Source organism: Xenopus laevis, chromosome 3S, assembly GCF_017654675.1.
Source record: "Xenopus laevis strain J_2021 chromosome 3S, Xenopus_laevis_v10.1, whole genome shotgun sequence".
Classification (NCBI taxonomy): domain Eukaryota; kingdom Metazoa; phylum Chordata; class Amphibia; order Anura; family Pipidae; genus Xenopus; species Xenopus laevis.
In genome coordinates this window covers 81611781-81632872 of record NC_054376.1, presented here as the reverse complement: position 1 = coordinate 81632872, position 21092 = coordinate 81611781, and the positions used below count along the sequence as shown (strand labels likewise).

The 21092-nt window shown below is 37.7% G+C and overlaps 1 protein-coding gene across 4 annotated transcripts in view; it reads right to left on the bottom strand.

The window, feature by feature from the left end:
* LOC108713117 (kinesin-like protein KIFC3) overlaps nucleotides 1-21086 on the bottom strand; it is a 32675-nt gene extending 11589 nt beyond the window's left edge. The window contains exons 1-9 of one of the 4 annotated variants that reach the window (XM_018255888.2): nucleotides 20950-21086; nucleotides 14660-14886; nucleotides 10776-10910; nucleotides 10623-10685; nucleotides 9824-9946; nucleotides 7397-7510; nucleotides 7144-7307; nucleotides 1342-1984; nucleotides 231-373 (exon numbers count right to left, since the gene is read on the bottom strand). In XM_018255888.2, the coding sequence (XP_018111377.1) occupies nucleotides 231-373; nucleotides 1342-1984; nucleotides 7144-7307; nucleotides 7397-7510; nucleotides 9824-9946; nucleotides 10623-10685; nucleotides 10776-10910; nucleotides 14660-14886; nucleotides 20950-21031 (1694 nt within the window). In that variant the 5' untranslated portion in view covers nucleotides 21032-21086. The other 3 variants (XM_018255889.2, XM_018255890.2, XM_018255887.2) reach the window with 3 other exon arrangements.
* Between the last annotated feature and the right edge of the window lie 6 nt (nucleotides 21087-21092).

Here is a 21092-nt window from a genome sequence, read left to right as displayed (position 1 = left end):
AAGTACTATTCCTAAAGGTTCAGATGTACCCACCAGAATAAAGGGATGACCTGTTGCTCCTAATGACTTACCACCCTAGGTTGTCCCACAAACCTGAGCCTGTGCCTGATCTGATGTCCTAAATAGTAAGTTAGCAGTAACAAAAAGCCATACAACCATTGTTCAGTATCGTCAGTTGGTGTTGCTATAAAGCTATTAACAATAACATATATAATATAGTTTTATATTACCTGATATTTACTCCAGGTTTCTGTTCAGTACCCATCATGGTGTATGTCTTGCCAGAACCTGTCTGTCCGTATGCCAAAATGCAAACATTGTAGCCATCTACACATGACTTAATAATAGGGAGTGTCCCTTCAAAGACATCTTCCTACCAAAAAAAAGCATGCTGTCATTTCTTCATGTAAGCATGTACAGAAATAGAGAGATGTATTTATCTGTACTAATGCCCACTTAAGGCACAGAGTCAACCATTTTGCATATGCAAACATATTACTGAATTGCTGATTGCTATTTATAGTCACATCTTTTCATTTTATGCCTCTTGCCAAAACTTCCCTATAGACACATTTTGTAGTTCTGATACTTCTGCATAAGTGACTCCTCTTGCATTTCTCTCATCCTACAACACAGCTGGGGGATCACTCTGTTGGTTAACCTACCTCACCTCTAACCTGTCAGTCCTGTGTCCAGGAGTGTCCCAGTTCTAGAGACTGCCTGCCTACTTCTTGGATACATTAAAAGTAAACTTTCCAAGATATACTACACTGACAATTAGTATCTGCCTGCTCCAATCCTCTGCTAACAATGTTTCTTTCAGTATGTTTTATTCTTCTTTTCTGCTCATTGTTTCCAGAAGTAGTATTTGTAATTCTCCCATTACCTGCTCCCTGTTTAAATAACTTCATCAATTGTTCCTTATACACATTCCCATACCCCTTTTGTGTTTGCAGGCAGGCCAATGCCTTACCTGTCAGGGCAGATACCTGAAGGAGAAGAAGGGCCTGCATGCCATTGAAACCTCAATTTTACAGTTGTTTTCAGAATAATAGCAGTCCAAAATCAATAACCTGATTAATCACTGTTTTTGGTAGAAATTATATTTCTACATGGCAAATAATTTACTAGTAGGTGTAGTAGAGTAACAGCCATGACATACATACTGCTGATTAATCAACCAGCTACTCAGTCGCTAAAACTTGACATTTACATATTGACGTAATGCTGGGCTTTTCCAATAATCCACATGGATCTCCACATCTTATCTCTGTTTTTAAATTACCTTGTTTATTTGCAGAGTAGAAAATGTAGATCAAGATAAATATCTTGAATACTTACTTGAGAGCACTGTGGCAAGAACACCTGATCAAACCTAAACTTCTTTTTGTTTCCATTATTATTAACTAGAATGTCTTCATTGGTAAAGAATTCTAGATGATCACCCTTCTTGTCGTCTCTTCTACAACGGCAAAAAACACGAATATTTCCTCTGAGTTCTTGAAGTTGATTATACAACATTTTTCGCTCAAGAGATTCCCGTTGATATAGAGCACGTATTTCCTCCATTTCTTTGTTTGACCTATCCATGTTTTCTGTTGTGTTCTGAAGGTGCTTCAAATGTAGTCCAATCTCAGACAAGGCATTTTTAGTAACAGCTCTTAACTGCTTGTTACAGACATTAAGTTCACGAGATTCTTGCAAAATATTTAATAAAGATTCCTTTTTTAAAGTTAAAACTGTTTTCTCTTTGCTCTGAAACGGAGTATCTGACTTTTCTGTTCGGACTGCTTCTTGTAGATGAACTTCATGTTCTGCTTGCAGCTCTGTTATTTTTTTGTTCAAGTTTTCAGTACGATGGTTTAGATTAACTTTTTCTTCTTCTAGGTACTGGCATTTTAGACGAAGATTTACAAGTTCTCTCTCCCGATTCTGTAGCTTTTCATTTAAATTGTCAATAATTTTCTTATTTTCTTGGATATCTCTGTGGATAACAAACATCTTATTTTAATGACAGAAATGTATCATATTGGCATGAACATAGATAAGAAGTATACATATTTATTCAATATTAAATTCAAGAATTGCATTTTGGACCATATGTGGAACAAAACTTTAAAATACATATTATGCAGTCTTAAATTGTATCAAGTAATAACAGTAAAAACATGTTTAAAAACAAATTTTTGAAAAACAGTTAAAAAAAAAAATAGAAAGATTTGGAAAAAGTAATTATTTCTGGTAATTATTTCTGGTGTACTGTGTATTGGAAAACAACTGAAAAGAAAAAGTGTTAAGAAGGTGAATAACCCCAAACATTTGGACTTATTTATTGAAAATCTAATTTGTGAGGTCTTTTTTTTCTATTTCGAATAAACTCACATTTTAAAAAAACTCAAATATTTGAATTTGAGTTCAAACTTGTCAGTTTACAAGCTCAAAAAACCTCAAAAAATCTTGACTTGAAAAAATAGCTTGAATTTTTACCTAGGACAACTCCCACTGACTTCTATGTGAACAAAATTTGAGATGCTGAAGTTTTACATTCAAGTTTTTCAGGTTTTTTGTGCTTAATTTGAGTTTTAATAAATATAAATTGGGAGTTTTTGTACAAAACAATCATTCAAATTCGAACTTTGATAAATCACCCCAATTGTGTCAAGTCCACTACTCTCAGTTTGCGTTTTGTAGGCAGGCAGAGAGAAGTAGATTCCAGAATGTATTGTGCCTGTCAGTGCATCTACACACAGAAGCATATAGGATAATGATTCCCATACTTTTAATAACAATAATTGTTCAAAAAGATGTAATTAACAAACATTGAGCTCAATATGCCATATGATAGACGTGTTACAATGCACTATTAACATAGTCAACAATATAAAAAAAAAGGCTTCAAATGGCTGAGACTAATTTTACCATTTCAGTGTCATAGTCGGCTCTTTCTTATATGACCTGAATTTGAAGCTAATGATATAGAATCTACAGCACCAGAACTATGGTATTTTTATGCAGGTGCAGATGTGTTGTCTCTATTTATGGCCTCAAAAGAGATGACTGTATTTTTCATATGACTTGTGCTGGCCAGAAAATTTGCCTCAACATTCCTTGGCAAATGCCTATTGTAGCACTCCATCTGGCTGCAGCATATCTACAACCATAGGGGAAAATGCAGAATTCATAGCACTATGTCTTGATAGTGGAGATTAGTGCTTCCCAAACATGGGTCTGAACCCCACCCCGGGAGCAAAACTATAGAAGGAAGGGCCTGAAGGATAAAAAGGGTGATATTGAGAATTTTAGGAGACTGACTGACTGTGATGATATTTTTCCCAAAGCAGGACCCAACTTAATAATTAACTTCAGAGCAAGCCTGACTAAAAACTATTAGATTTAAAATACATCTATAAAAATATATTACATAAACCATCCCAAATGTACTGTAAAGCACTGCTTCATATAAATAAAGCCTATTCTTAAAAAATATACTTTTATATAGTATGTGTCATTTTAATTTTACCCTCTGGCTTGTATGAGGCATAATAGTCACACACAAACCAAGGGCACACATACATGCTAGTTTACACCAGCCAATGAATGGACAGAGCTGTGACTTTTACTCCCACACTTCCTGTTACAGTGAGAAACTGCATTATTTCCTGTCAATGGGTTCAGTGAATGAGAACCTAGAACATTGCAAAATGGAGACTCAAGGGAACATCTGTAAAAGAACATTATGTACTGTGCATGCCATTTTGATGAGACACTTTGATAGGTTACATGATGATATGAATTATTTGATGGTTAAGTATTTGTTCTGAAAGTATAATTTCCTTTAAATGCTTGCACTATTTGTTTCCACACCAAAACACCACTGCTGCACGAAGTTAAAGATATAAGGGCGATGCAAATTTCCATGTTTTTCCCATGATATAGCATCATTTCCTATAGTTTCAGTATACAGTAAAACCCTCATTTTACATCCCCTGATTTTAAGTTTTCCCTCATTTTACATTGTTGTTTTGTGGTCCCTTATAAATATTATGCATAATACATTTCCCTGATATTACATTTTCCTGGATTTTATACAATTTTTTTCTGGGGTTTCTGGGGGTTCTACTGTAATTGCAACAGTGCAGGATTTTGCAGCCAACATTTTGGAATTGGAATAGTGTATACAGCGTTTGCCGTTAAAGGGATGTGTGCATGTAACTCTTCTGTCACAAGTCGGCTGTGCCTTTAGACTGAACTCGCTGTGTAAACCCAGGAATTACTGCCATGTCGGTATGAGGAAGCTCCTGGATTCCACAAGGTCAGTAAGAGCACTTAAAGCAATACCGAGACGTTCCTATAAAAATCATAGGATCGTATCAGTATGAAGTATGTGCTGCACAAGGAATAGCCTCCCCAGCCCTGTGAACCTTTGTGCAGCCGACCGCCTCACACTAACGGATCTTCTGCGTTGCTTCAGTGACACTGGCCTGGGGGTGGAGCGATCCTTCCATAGGCTGAAGTCCTGTTTTCATTTGTAATTAGCCTATGGAAGGATTGCGTCGCCCCCAGCCCAGCGTCACTGAAACAGCAAAGAAGATCTTTTAGCAGTGTTGGAGGGTTCGCAGGGCTGGGGGCGGCTTTGAGGGGGGCTTTGAGGGGAACTATTTGGGGTGCAGCACATACTTGATACTGACACTTTCCTATGTTTTTTATAGGAATGTGTCAGTATCGCTTTAAGCATAATTCAGCAGACGAGACAGAACGGATGCAATGGGAAATGCAAGGAACGTCCCCAATACTGACAATCAGAGGAACTGTGAATGAGGTAAACTGTGAGTTAGCCAGAGGGGGGGGGGTGTAGGAAGTTTGTGAGCAGGTTGGGGTGGGGGGTGCGAGCAGCCTAGGGCGCACCATTTATAAATCTGGCCCTGAAGAACATGTTTGGATGCAAGTACCTATAATGCATGGTGTCGATGAACACATCTGTGTCCATTTGAGCATGTGCAGCTGCATTCCTATATAGTGTGACCCCTCAGTTAATTTTATGTTCCTTTTGTGTAATTTCTAGATCAAAGTCTTTCCTGTGTACAAACTGTACTTTGGTTTGCACATTTTCTGCAATGAGCCAATGATTAATAAATATGTTGTTCTGAAGGCATATTGTGGGCAAAAGTCCATGGGTACTGAAATAGCTCTAGCAGCTTCAGAAATATATAGTCTGCCTAACAGTTGATAGCTATATAGATTAGCAAACTCTGTGATCCCTTAACTGGACTTTAAATGGGCTATTTCATCATGCACCTGAAAAGACAAAATGCTAAGTCTTTAACTAACAAACACAAAGTAGTGCTACACAAACACTCTCACCCCTCTGTGACTCTGTCTGCCCAGGTCTGATTCATGTACAAGAAAATACTTCAGTAGCACTCCGATTATGGTGAAAAAATTGTTGCTTTATTCGTGCCTCAAGCTAAGCGACGTTTCGAGCTTTTCCAGCCCTCTATCCAGCTTGATAAAGGGCTGGAAAAGCTTGAAACATCACTAAGGAGCAAGGTAGGCGTCAGGTTTGACAACCTTTCCCTTGTTCCAACATGAAATTCCAGTTTCAAAACTTTCATCTGCGCCATGTTGGTGTGTACATGGTTAATGAGCAGATGAGAAGTGAAGATAAGCCACAGTGGTAATTTAGTTTGGTACATACAGTAGGCATGTGCAAATTATGAGCCAGTTTAAATTAGGTTGTTAATGTTTATTAAACATTCAAAATAAGTACAATATAAAATACCATAATTACAATCATTTTAAATGTTAAAGCATTTCCTTTAAGCAGTCTACAAATACTGAGATCTGATAGTGTAGTAGTTATGGGGATTTTCAACTAAATTTGCTTGCATTGTATTGTGGAAGGCCAAAAAACAATTGAAATTGGCAGGGTTTTCAAAATCTTGAAACCATTGGCAGGGTTTGATTTTAGGCAATAATCTGATACAGAGCTGTCAACTCTCCCATATTTACCAGAAGTATCTCTGATTTATATACAGGGCTTGAGCAGTATTGGGTTTTAATAGGAATGTAATGGGGCTAAAAATCTCCCAGAAAATACTCCAGTATTAGTATTATCTCGCATTTTAGGTCATGAAAATAATAATTTAGTTTGATGCCCTGCTTCTATTCAGTTATTTGACCCAATTACCTATCAATCAATAGGAATGTGTTGATGCACATAAACTTTTCTATACATAAGTTCTGCCAGATTACCCCTAGCCCAGTGGGTTCTGAGATCATTGTACCCAATCAGAGCCACAGGAGATGGAGTGTTGCCTCCTTTTTCAAGCTGGGTTGGAAGCAATGCAATCTTTTTATACAAATTAATAAAGTACTACAGCCTTTCTTTTAGGACCCTATTGCCTCCAGCCCAGTGTGAATGACAGAACAAGCTGTGGTAAGTACCACTGGGCTGTGGCATCTTGAAGGTACTTTCTACAGAAAGAAGATCAAGGCCATGCTTTCTTATAATAGTGACATGTTGTTATGAAGTTTTATAGGAACATATCCAGGGCCGGATTTACATAATGGGTGCCCCTAGGCCCACTGCCGTTCGTCGCCCCTGTCCTCTCTCCTTTATTCGAGGAAATTTTCATCAATGGGGATTGGCATATGGGAAATTAAAAAAATTATTGTATCTCCAGCGCATTCCCAGTGTTTTTGAACCAATGTGGGTGCGGTTGGGCAGCATGCTGCCCCCCTAAAATCCTGCCCAGGCCCGGATTTGTGGAAAGGCCACCTAGGCCTGGGATTTTAGGGGGGCGGCATGCTGCCCAACCACACCCACATTTGTTCAAAAACACTGGGGTTGCGCTGGAGAGACAATATTTTTTTTAATTTCCCGTGCGCCAATCCCCATTGCTCCTGTCACCCTGGAGGCGACAGGGGTGACGAACGGAAGTGGGCCTAGGGGCGCCCACCATGTAAATCCGGCCCTGATCCTGCCGCCCTAGGCCCGGGCCTAGGTGGCCTTTCCACAAATCCGGGCCTGAACATATCACTGTAAATATACTGTTGTTGCATTCTTGGGTTTTACAATGTGTTTCTAGCATTTGTAAGGAAAACGTTTTTTTCTACTTACTTATACAGTTATAAAGGGCTTACCGATGCAAAAACATTTGTTCAAAGTTTTGATTTCCTGATGTAGAATTCTCAAGGCTATCGCCGAATATTGCATAAAACACAGAAATTACTTCATCAGGATCATAATTACAGAGCCGAAGGGCTGCCATAATCTCTCTGTAATCTGTAAGTGCAGGTAAAGCTTCCTGTGTAGAAATTAGACAAGAGAGCAAAGGGATCATCAGTGTTACTTACACCACTTGTATCTTTTTTTATACCCATTTGCTGGTGTTACCTTCACTTGCTGTACACGACTTGTGGTAAAATCGAGGTTCATCTCCCACAATAATGGCAAAATAAGCCAAGCACCTGATTCACTGTCGAAATATCGGCAAACATTGGTTCTTTCCTATTAAACAGACACATTATTTTACCATTATTTTACCATATTTTAACAGACAGATTGATTTCCTATACTATACAAAAATGTGGTGTCATTAAGAAGATCGAAGGCTAAATAGAGGGAAATGTAAAGGCTAAGGCACATAGGCTATAGTGGCAGGATTGATTCAGGGGCCAACCAGCCAAGCACCACTTTCTGAGCACACCATTCCAAGGGGCGGCCCTTATTTTTTTAAAATGGCAATTTTCAATTTATGATTTCCCAATGGCACATACTAGAAAAGTATATTATTATGAAAATGGTTTATTTACATGAAGCAGGGTTTTACATAGGAGCTGTTTTATGCAATATCTTTTTATAGAGACCTACATTTTTTGGGCCGGAGGGGGGGTATAGTTTCCTTTAAGTATTTTACAGAATGGCAGGTTCTTGGCTTTTTAGTTGCTGTTCTTTTAAAAATGTTTTTTTTTAATTACTTGCCTTTTTTTGTCTCTTTTGGGTTTTTCAGTTGAAGGGTCACTGATGCCACTAGCCAAAACATAATTGCCCCATGATGCTACATTCTTATTGTTAATTTTGATGTTATATAACTGCCTGGTTGCTAGGGTAAATTTGACCTTGAAACTGGAGAGCTGCTGAAAAAAAAAAAAATGAACACATTCTGCACTTTGTTGATCCAAGTTTTTAGGTGATTAGTTCATGAATTGTGCTAATTCACAACTCTAGCGATTTATTGTAGTAATTTATTTGTTGCAATGAAACTAGTAATTAATCTGTAATAAAATATAGAATACTCTGGGGCCGATTTACTAACAAACGAATTGTGATTTTTTTTTCTATGAATTATGAAAACTTTGTGCTTTTCCTATATTTATAAAAAAAAGCTCTAAAAATTCAAGTGTAAAACCACGAAAGCCTTTAATGCCAAACTTCACCATAAAAAGTTGTCGAGGTGCTATAAAAGTAAATGGGAGATGCCCTGATCCTATTGGACCATTTTTACACAATCAGAATGTTATAGGCTTTCACATTTTTTTTGCTACAAATTGTCCAAAACACTCGGATTTTTAGAAGTTTCCATGTATTTTTTTGGGGATTTTTCAAAGCTTTTCTCAATTGTATTTTTTATAATCGGAGCTCTTAATAAATTCACGGACAATCATGGTTTTAGAGTTTGTGCGTTTAGTCGTGGTTTCAAAAACGTCTAAAACCACTGAAATCTGACCTTTAATAAATAAACCTCTATATGCTATATAGTATGGTATAACCCAATGTATTTATGGATGCATGACCCTGATGGCTGGATGGGACCTGTAGAAAAGGTTAATTTTTTTTCCTTTGTTGCTCTGCAATCACAAATGAAATATTTTCTGAATAGGGAAAAGATGTTTGATTTCAGAATTTGTCAGTTGTGTGTACTCTCATAGGCTCAGAAAAACATTTTTTTTCCCAACAGACCTTAGAGAGAACATTGCTACACAATGGAAAAGACGGATCATGTCTACTTAAAAAATAAGGGCATCAACTCGAGGGATGAAAGCATTATTTTGCCTCTTTAGATAGATCCGCGGTAAGACTGTGCAGTACAATTTTAATATGAGATGGAAATAGTGCAGAAATGTGTGATAACCTGCTGTATTTTAAAGCTTTTGGGTTTCCAGATAATAGGTTCCATAATGCAGGCACTAGATATGTTTATTCTCAACAGCCAATGATACAAAGTAGTGGACAAGGCAAATAGACTGAGCATAAAGAGTCAAATATTTGCATTGATTGCATACAGGTGGTGTCTATTTATATTATGTAAAATAAGGTGGGAGCAGCTACTAATCTTCCATTGTAAAATACTGTACATAGACCTTTCAATTGATTAAATAGCTAAGAAAGGGTGTATACTTAGTACTTAATGGGTTGCACATGACAGACCCTTGATACATTATAGGAAAAGTGAGTAAGAAAGCTAAACTATGAATTTATAACGTTTGGTAGTGTTTTATAGAGTGTTCAACAGTGTCAGTAAATGCAGTGAAAATGAAGTATTATTATTAAGATTTGACTTGGGGATTTCACTGGAAGCAGTTCATTATTTCAGCATAGATGTTTCGGCATCTATGAAATATACTGCAGATTTTAGGGAATTGAGAAAATAATATTCAGAAATAAAGCAGTTCTAACAGTTCCACAAACAGCTGCACAGTAAGTAGTAAAAGTAATTTACAGTAGCAATATGTGACACAAAAATAGCGTTATCAAGGGTATTTTGCCTTTTAAGGCTAATTCCATATGAAAATCTGTTTAAACATTAATTAGAAAAAATACCTCAAAAATATATGTCATAACCATTCCCTTTCCTGGTATGTAGAAAGAACTTGTACGCTCATTTTCCAAATAGCTAGGGACGCCATTAATATCTTGCTTGATGCCATCAGATTTTTTAGGTGTCTAAATAATACAGATCATATGATACATCATGAAAGAAAGAAATCCTAAATAGTGTAACACATTTTATATTTCCAAACAAAATGAAATGTAAATCTCCAAAAATATTTACCTATATATTAAATAAGCTATGTACTGTCTAAGAAAAATATAGAAAATATATGTGTAAGAGATTTCAGCAGACCTGATGCCACCACCCCTCACCCCCTTTGCTTACCTAGGGTGCTCACAATTGGTTAAAAGCATAGCCAAATCAATGAATACATTTCTGGTTGAAAAATGGAAATGAAGTTTTGAAGCTTCTATGCAGATTTTTGCCTCCATTTTTAGAAGTCCTTACAAGGTAAATCAGAAAAGGATTTTCTCATAGGGTTTAGGATGTGGGCAACAGTAACATGATTTTACTGTAAGGCTCAATTAATGACACTAGAGAATTTTAAGCATATATACATGATACAAATAATAACACATATAAACAAAATAAAATGAAATACATTTCAGTTATTCAGTCTCATTTAATAGGATTTGCTTGAATGAGAAACAGTAGATTTCATTGACAGGTACAAAATATGTTAGAATCAAAAAATCAAATTTCTGGATTTTTCAAAGACATTTATAAATTAAAACAATTGCATATCCTACAGACCTAAAATATACTGTAGTAAGACAAAAATAGTACCTGGTTTTGGGTGTTAATGAAGTTCCCTTCGCTATAAAGTTCTTGAGGAAATGGCACAATGCCCTTGATAATAAGATAAAATAAGCAGTTATTTCATCATGGAAGTAAAAGAACATGTGCAGAATAAAGCGGAATACCTGTCTATGCTACTACCTTTTCATCATCAAAATACATTCTTGTGCCGTTTTGAGTGAAACATGTATAAAGTGTTCCATTTCTGTGAAGAAAGCTCTCAAAGGTCAGCGACACATCTTCTGTATCCAGTGTGCTCTGCATTCCAGTAACAACCTTTGTACAATAAATGAGGAGAGCTGAGTCAACCAAAAGATACCTGGTACTATAATTAAAATAAAACGGCACTCAGGCTTTGGGAATTAAAAAAACAACTCTTTTTCCACTTTTAAGGGTAATGTCATATTGTTCATTTTGACTCCCGCTGCCTCTAGCAAAGAACAATGCCAGTAAATACCTATTGTGCACCATTACCCTTACTGTTTTATCTTGCCATTATTAAAGGGTAATTATCATGAAAAATAAAAGGTTTTGTGCCTAAAACATAGTGTAATGTTTAGCAAAGCAAAGTTATTTTTTAGGGGGTTATTTATCAAGGTCCAAATTTTTCGAAATATTTCTAACATAAAAATACGATCAACTCCAACTGCCCAAATGGACCTTATTTATCATTAAAAAAGTCAGAAAAATTTGGGTTGGGCAAAAATCTGATAACTTTCGAGCTTTGCCCGAAAAGTATGAATTGTTTACTTTTCTGCACATACTACAAATTTTTTTGCGTTTTTGGTTCAAAATCCCCGAAATTATTGGATATCAGTACGGACAGCAGCGCAGACACTGGGAACTTCCCCATTGACTTATACAGGACCTCGAGAGCTTTGAGATGCCGGATTTTCGGAGTCGGACTTTTAAAATCATCCGAAAAATTCATAGTTTTTTTTTGTCCGAAAACTACAAATTATTTGAATTTCGGATATTCGGAGCATAATAAATAACCCCCTAAATATTATTATTTAGTTTTAAAAAGGCTACCATCACTTTTGTTGTTGAATATGTATAATTAAAGTAAAGGCCTGATTTATTAAAATTTGGATTTCAATTTGTGTTTTTTTTTGTATTTTTCTAAAACGAAAAATTTGAGATTTATTCATTGTAAAAAACACAAAACTGTGCCAAGTGACAGCTGTCGTGGTCCCATAGAAGTCAATGGGAGCTGTGCTGACCCTATTGGACCATTTTTAATAAATTCAGACTTTTGCTGGTTTTCTGATTTTATTTCCCAAGAAATTGTCCTAAAAACTCAAATTTTTAGAGGTTTTCGTATTTTTATGGCATCATTCAGCATTATTTGCTGTTTATACTTTTTATATTCAGCTCTTTAAATAACTCTCATGGCATTTGTGGTTTTAGAGAAATACAGTTTAATACTGGTTTCAAAAACCTGTAAAACCACTAAAATGTTACCTTTAATAAATAGGCACCCAAGGGTTACATTTATTTCCTTCCCAAAGCAGCAAGTTTATAAAACAGCTTTCAGAACACAGTGTTCCAATATCCTAAAGGGATTATGTCATGATATTTATGGTGTAGTTTTTATTTCTAAATTACACTATAAAATGTTATTCTTGAATCAACAAGTGTGTATTTTAAACAGTAATTGATGAGTAGGCAGCCATCTCATGTGATTGATCTTGTGATTTCAGAAAAAGCCACCACTGCACAATACCACTGCTTTCAGATAAACTATTGTTTCTCGTACTCAGTGTAACTGGAGGAGTAGCAGTGTGACTTGGGTGATGACCAATGAGTGTTGATGAGTCTTGTGATAACTAATGAGTCTAGTTACATTCCTGTTGTTTTGTTAACAGGGTGCTGGGGAGAAAGGAAGGGGTAATACCACTCCAACTTGCTGTGCAGCAGTAAATGTAACTTAATTTTATCAGAGCAAGAGCCAAATGAATGGGGGCACCTGGAAAACTAAGAACATGTCTAGACGCATGTCAGATTTCAAAACTAAATATAAAAAAATCTCTTTGCTTTTTTGAAAAACAGATTTCAGTGCAGGATTCTGCTGGACCAGCATAAAAATACCCCAACATGTTTTCCCATGATAGAATTCCTTAACTTAAATCATCTGTTTTTCAACATTGCAGGATTTTCTTTTTCATCATAAATGCAGGTGCCATAAGACTGGCTGAGTTTCCCATTCCAGTGGATGGAAAGTGATCCTGAGTGAGAAACAGTGTTCTAGTTGTTGCCATAAGAAGGAGCAAATTAATGTCACATGTGCCATTGCTGAAAAAAGGGTTCATCGTCAGTGAGATAATAAAGTAATGTGGGTAGTAATGTAAGGGAATCCTGTTGTAATAAAAGTACCTGTGCGGCGGGGACGCCCGCCGCATGGTCCTTAAGCTTAAAGGAGCTGGCGTGTTTGCGCCAGCACGTTTTGGTGCGAATTTTGAACACTATTTAAGGGCCATTCATTGTACAGCCCTTTGCCCGTGATAGAACTTTGTTCTGTGGTTCCTGTGCCTTGTGCCATTTCCACTTATTCTGATTCTTCATGTTTGACCCAGCCTGTTCTGACTACTCTCCAATCTGTATCCTGACCCTTGCCTGCCTACGACCACTCTTCTAGCTTAACCCCTTGATTAACTAACCGGTTTCGACCCTTGCCTGCCTGACGATTCTGGTATCCGCCTGCCTCGACCCAGCCTGTCTGACCATCCTCCTGCCTAATCCTTTTGTACCATGACCTTCGGCCCAAAAAGACTCTGCTAACAGCCATGCCCCTTTGCCAGCCAAAACATCTCGCCTTGTACCTCTCGTTAAGTCCAGGTGTCACCCAAGTAAGCTGAGGGCTCCTCCCGAAGCCCAATGGTGGTCATACTACTGGTGAAGCCAAGCCGAGACCAGGGTACTTGGCACTTGTTCTGGTATTGGGTGCCGGTCGTGACACCTGTGTACGGCCTTTCTAAACTTTTTATCTCTCTGTCCTATTAATAACATTGGCATCAAGCATAATTTTCCAACTAGACCTGTAAATTATTTTCTAGGTGGCAACCCAAGCTGCACCTGACTAACTTCTTGAATTCTTTTTGTGTACTGGACTCAGTTAATTTTATAGACACAGCATTCCAAGCAGCAGGCCCGGAACTAGGGGTAGGCAGAAGAGGCACCTGCCTAGGGTGCATGATAGGGGACAGGTACCTGTTAAAGGGTCTTCTGCCTACCCCTAGTCCAAATTTGCTCCCCTCTGCCAATCTCCCCCTCCATCACTCTCCCCTTCGTCTCCTCTGTCACTGACTCAATCCTTCCTCCCCTGCTGCTCTCCCCTCTGCCACACGCCCCTGCCCTCCCCTATGCCACTCTCTATTACTGCACACATGTGGAGGGAGCATGGTGGCTGGTCAGGTTGCCTAGGGCACCTAGTCAGCTTGTAGCAGTTTATAGCAATACCATATTATCCCACAAATGCTGCAGTGATAAACAGGGAAACATCCTCTTTAATATCCAAGCACTGGGGTTGTACAAATATTAAAGGTATACAAAAATGACAAAAACAAGTCGAATTCTTATAACAGGAAAGGGAAAGTGTGATATAAAAAAAATATATATAATTCTTACAAATGTAAAACAATGCATACTATCTGAAGAAGATACCGGCAAAATTCATTCACTAAATAGTAAACAGATATTATTTATGACAATTATTACACCTTTGTTTATTATTTTGTTGTAACACTGAACTAGAAATATATCTTGCTAATTGTATTGAGTTTTGCAGGCAGGAATCTCCATTACTTAAGCCTACCATCAATCTGTATTACCCAACCTCCAGTAACTGTGGTTTGCAATACATTTCTATTATGCATTCATGAAAAATACAAGAGTTTTATTCTAAGGTACAATGCTCCTTGTCCATTTTTATGACTCAAGAATTATGTATATTTAATAGTTATCTACATTTGGAATAAAATGAAATGCACAGTGTTTTAGTATATTTTATATGGATGTAGCTATACCTCTGTTGTCTCTGGAGACTTATTAAAATGTTGCACCATCTGCTCAATGTCTTCTGCAATCTCCTCATCTTCCAAGTTTGATTGTCCCATCTGCTTTCCAATTGAACTGTTAGCTGGTAGGGTGGAAGCAGATCCATTTTGTGTAATGGCCTTTTCCTCATTATCTCTTGCTTTGTGTCTCTCGGCTGGATCGCTTTTAGATGCCCCAGAACCCATTTGCCTTAAAACTATTCAGACAAAAGCAGTCAATTATTTTTTGAAAGAATATGCAAAATGAATGTAAATGCCATTTAAAAGTCAAATAATTAACTGTATAGTGGAATGATGTATTATTTAATGTTTATGGTCTATGTCTAATCAACAGCAAAAAATGAATAGCATTTGATACTAATGCTTAAAATCCTGCTTCAAGGAAATCCCCATAAATAAAAAACCCACCTGCTTGATATAAAATATACACTCTCACAAAAAAAACCAGGAGAATCATCAGAAATGTCAAGTCATTGACACTTTCATCGCCACAATTGTTATCAAACTTGGCCATGTTTTTTTTTCATCTCATCATACTTTAGCCTGAGAAATGCAAAACTAATTTCAGCAGAAAATATGTGACCATGTGCAGTAAGATACTAGTTGAATTTTAGTTAGCGGACCCCTGTAAAAGCAAGTAGAGACTGAGGATGGTAAAGGTGGAAAGATGGGTGATTTCACAGCAGTGTCATAAAGTGTTTGGTGGCACTGCTCATGATGACACCATCTAGGATGTGATGCCATCATTTTTTATAAAGCCAATATCAGGCACTTTTTTCAAGGCTGACTTGACATAAAGCAAAACTTCACCTTGATGGAAGGTAGGAAAGACAGTCTGTATAAAGTCCATCAAAGAATGGAAGCATTCTGGAATACCTTGTAGTAATAGCATTGCTTTTCCAATTAATTGAGTGTGAATTAATAGCAAAGAAGTGGAATGAAATTCTCCTATCGCTTTACAAACAAACAGTATTAATATACATGTGATAATATAAATAGCTAAAATCAACAAAATGCTGAACTAGTTAAACAAATAAAGCAGACACAGTTGCAATAATTATTATTGAATTATAGAGTATTTGGTTTCATGCCCTTAAATATAATATGTATCAAAATGTGTTTACCTTGCAGCAGGATGTGTTCTTGAAAATCTATCACCGTTGTCTTTCTCAGAATAACTGATTATTATTAAGTTAATGATATGAGGAATAGAAGCAAAGTAGCTAAAGTAAAACTATATTAATGTGTCTTGCTATATGAAGTCTATAGGTATGTAAGCTGTCTGGTGTCTCTTTATGTATCTGACAATAAATAAGCTGCCTCCAGGGACACCTGGTTGCCTAGAGAGGAAAACTTTGTTAGTTGCACTGCTCCTCCCAGAAGTCACACAGCTGAACTAGGGAAGTTGTTTCAACATATAAATATCTGATTGTTGTACACAAGATAAAGATAAAGTGCCTTCTCATGCAGCCAAACATTTTGCTTTAAAGAAGTATTTACCCATGCATGCATTTTGATTTATGCTGTAGTACATGGTCAATGCTTTATTACGGCCCAAAAGCTGTGATTTTTAAAGGGGCATATAAAAGCAGATAACATGGTTGCAAATGTGCGTAGACTATATCTGCTGGTGGATACCACACTCTCTTGTTGTTTTCTATATCTGTGCAATCTCTATCATAAATGTATTTATCAGCCAGTGACTCACAGCATGACTTGACACATTTGCCAGCATTAAGAGGGCCACAATATCAAATGGTGCTCTGACCCACAGAATTAAATGGTATACAGTTCCCCAACAAAAAATGGCATAATAAGCTACAACCTTAGGTTGTTCAATAACACTCCTTCTCTACAGTTAAAAGCAGTACTTTATTTGTCCTTTAACATGCTTCCCTTAAGTTTTCATTAAGTTTACTTTTCTTTCTCTTGCTTTTCTCTCATCTTTCCACAGCCATATATCTCCCATGCCCTTTCTTTGCTGCCTCTTCCTATATTTTCCTATCTTTTTTTTTAATAGGAGAAAGAAAGAAGGAAAGAAAATGTCCATTGAACAGATGAACCTCGTCCAATGCTTTCTGAAGTCTGTTCTGCTCTTTTATTCTACATTCCAACTTTGACTCCTTCATCTCATTCAGTGTCTTACTTCTGCTCTTGCTTTCCCATGTTTCCACTCATTAGCAGGAGGGAGAACCATACCTAACCACATGTTATAAGCTTGCCAGATTATTAAATTAAATAGTTTGCTCACAATCGCTAATGCCAGCACCTAGAGGGAGAAAGGACTTTTTTGTGATCATGAGGTCTTCTCATATGTTCAAAATGTAGGTGTAACACAGGCGCAAGTACAAAGGTTTCTTTATGTAACACTCACAGTTAAAGGAATAGTAACACCAAAAATTGTAAGTATTTTTAAAGTTATAAATATATATATATATATATATATATATATATATATATATATATATGTAATGTACTGTTTCCCTGCACAGGTACAACTGGTGTGTTTGCTTCAGAATCATTACTATAGTTCATACAAAAAACAAGCTGCTGTGTAGTCATGGGGGGCAGCCATTCAAGCACAGGTTACATAGCAGATAACAGATTCACCTTGTAAAATTCCATTTTATTCTATTACTAAGCTTATCTGCTAAGTAACCTGTTGTAATGGAATCTGGCACAGATAACCAAGATGGTGGCTCCCTGGGTCTTCACGGACGCAGACGGATGATGTCAGCTTCTTCCCACACCCTGGTTGGTCGCCGGCGACGGAATGGACGTCGGCGTCAAAAATGGGCGCCGGCGTCCGTCGCACACGTCAGCGCGTCAGTCGCCGACGTCAGCGCGTCCGCGCGTACGTCATGACGCCGATGCATCCGAAATTGGCGCCAAACTTGGGCCTTTATAAGGGAACTCCGGACTGTAACCTGTGCCCAATTATAGGTTTAGTTTTCTACTCCTGGGTGTGATTCATTGCGAACTTCTTGTCTATTGTGTACCGACCCTTGCCTGGAATTCTCGACTTCGAACCTCTTCTGCCTGGACTGATCTTGTTGCCTGTTTTGACCATTCTTCTGTCTCATCCTCTACTGTACTGCGAACTTGGACATTGTTGTTTTCCTCCCTTGGTCCTCACTACTCCTGAGGCCTTTGGCCTTACACCTGTGCCTTTTTAGCTTGAATGGCTGTCCCCATGTCTACATAATATCCTATTTACATATATTATTGTTGTCTTTCTAAAGCAAACATAACTTGTATCAGTGTGTACTCAACTTTTTGAACTGGGGCGAGTCCCTTGGGCCTGGCTGAATAACTATATGGACTCCCGATTTTGAATTAAAATTTGTATCAGTATGTAGTCACAGTACATTATATTTTAATTACTTTAAAACAGTTTTATTTTTGGTGTTACTTTTCCTTTGAAAATTAGGTGTTTAGAGCGGAGTTTACTTCCAGGTTTTCACATTCATTTGTGTTCAGAATAATAGTAGCCCAACAACACTAACTTGATCAATCAATGTTTTTGGTTGAAATTATATTTATACATGGTAAATAATGTACTAGTAGATGTAGCAGAGTAAGAGAAAACCAACAGACCCAACAGTCAGTTTCAATACATCAAAATACTGGAAGATGACCTGTTGCCTTATGCCAAAGAGGAAATTCCTTTGAAATTGGGGTTCAAACAAGACAATGACCCCAAACACACCAGTAAACGAGCAACATCTTGGTTCCAGACCAACAAGATTGATGGACTGGCCAGCCCAGCCCGGACCTTAATCCAATAGAAAGCGTGTGAGGGGAAATCAAAAATACTGTTTCTGAGGCAAAACCAAAAATGCAGAAGAATTGTGGAATGTAACAGGTGCCAGAGGTTGGTGGACTCAGATGTAACACAGATGTACAGCAGTTCTCAGAAACACTGATTATACAACTAAATATTAGTTCAGTGATTCAAAGGTAAGCAAAGTTCAGTTTATACAGTGCATGGATACGTTTTTAAAGAAGAATAGACATTGCTATTTTTTTGAACAGCCTAATATTCCCTTTTCTTCACTTTCTGTAAAGGAATAACATAAATGTGATACCTTTATCGTCATTGTATTTACGAATTTGGGAATCACGCACTAAAGGCAGAATAACTGCAATTACATTTTATTGTGCGTCCACACGACATGTTTCGGGCACTAAGGCCCTTTTTCAAGTGAAGTAGGAGGCTAGGGACAGAGCCCCCAGGGAATCACTACTATGGACTACTAAAAGAGGATGGCTAATGTGTGTACGTTTATTGTTGGGACCTTTTTCATCATGTTTTGATTTAGAATAGAATGTGCAGTGTTCCCAATGTATTTGCTTGTATGTAAATAATTGCTATTATAAGCATTTTGAGTTTTATTCAATGTTTTGTACACGCTGTAATTATTCAGAACACCTTTTTATGTGTAAGTGATACTGCCTTGGAAGCAATCCCATTTGCACACAAAGAAAAAATTGTGTTGTAGTTTATTCATGAGTTGCATTGCACACTCCTTAGTAAGTGCCGAATATTATGCAGAAATTATAGGGAAAATGCTGCATTGCAGGCAAAAAAATGCTTCTGCAATAGCACTTTGCATTCATAAATGAGCCTTCCTGTGTAGGAACTTTTTAAAGGGGACCCATCACCCAAAAACAATATTCCAAATCCTATTTTATCATGTTAGTCAAGGAAAATGAACTTGAAAAAGGGCCTGTGACGCCCAAAACATGTTGTGTGGACTATAATAAAGTTGCACTTTAGCAGTTATTCTGCAAGTTTGTTCCTCTGTTCTCCGCTTTTGATTGTATACAAGATTTGAGGTGTGTGGACGGAGCACCTGTGAGACAGTTGGACTGGCTACATTGCTGCTTTCTACGTGTATTAAATACAAAGTGAAGAACTTTAATTACATTGTATAAATTATTTGAATCTTGTTTCCAACAGTCTGAAACTAATTCTAATTATAGAAGGCAGGCAGGAGCCATTTTGTGGACACTGTTATTAAGGCAAGCCTTGTATTATCTCAGAATCTTGTTTGTGCACCAGAATGGGGGGGTCTGATATCCATCCCCATGCCCTGGCTACACAATTAAATGGTTAAGAGAACTGGGGGAATGTGGGGAGAGCAGTGACATCTAGGAAGTGCTGAATGCAAAGTAAAAGTAATTGCTTGCCGCAAAGAGGAGGGGCAGGCAGGCGTTTGATTGACAGCTGAGATTTTAAATGAGTTTACAACAGCTATGAATACTTAAATAAAAAAAAACAATTTGGATTTCATGTTTAATTTGAAAAGGACTTTTATTATACAGCTGGGTGACAGGTCCACTTTAAAGGGATACTGTCATGGGAAAACATTTTTTTTTTAAAAATGAATCTGTTAATAGTGCTGCTCCAGCAAAATTCTGCACTGAAATCCATTTCTCAAAAGAGCAAACAGATTTTTTTATATTCAATTTTGAAATCCGACATGGGGCTAGACATATTGTCAATTTCCCAGCTGCCCCTGGTCATGTGACTTGTGCTCTGATAAACTTCAATCACTCTTTACTGTTGTACTGCAAGTTGGAGTGATATCACCCCCTTCCTTTTCCCCCCCCAGCAGCCAAACAAAAGAACAATGGGAAGGTAACCAGATAGCAGCTCCCTAAAACAGAGACGTAACTAGAGGGGGGCAGGCCCTGGCGCGGGACGTGCAGCCAGGCCTCGCCCCCTCCGTACGGCCAGAAAATCTGCAGAATAGAGTGGCGTGCGAGCGGCCGGGGGGCCCTGAAGGGGTGCGGGCCCTGGCCCAATCGCACCCCCTGCTCCCCCGGTAGTTACGCCACTGCCCTAACACAAGATAACAGCTGCCTGGTAGATCTAAGAACAACACTCAATAGTAAAAATCCATGTCCCACTGAGACACATTCAGTTACATTGAGAAGGAAAAACAGCAGCCTGCCAGAAAGCATTTCTCTCCTAAAGTGCAGGCATAAGTCACATGACCAGGGGCAGCTGGGAAATTTACAAAATGTCTAGCCCCATGTCAGATTTCAAAATTGAATATAAAAAAATCTGTTTGCTCTTTTGAGAAATGGATTTCCGTGCAGAATTCTGCTGGAGTAGCACTATTAACTGATGGGTTTTGAAAAAAAACATGTTTTCTGATGACAGGATCCCTTTAAGTTACTGGCCCTTTAACTCCATTCCCATTTATAAAATGGCCGTAGCAAGCTTCAAAGCCCAACATCTACGTACTGACTCGCATTAGCGGATTCGCTGGCTGGGTGTCCACCTCTGTGACGCGCGTCCCAACGTTTATAAAAGCTCGTGCGGCAACTCATTCCGCTTTATCCCGAGGTTTTCAGAGGTAAAATGTATCGTCTTCATTCACAGGCATTCACC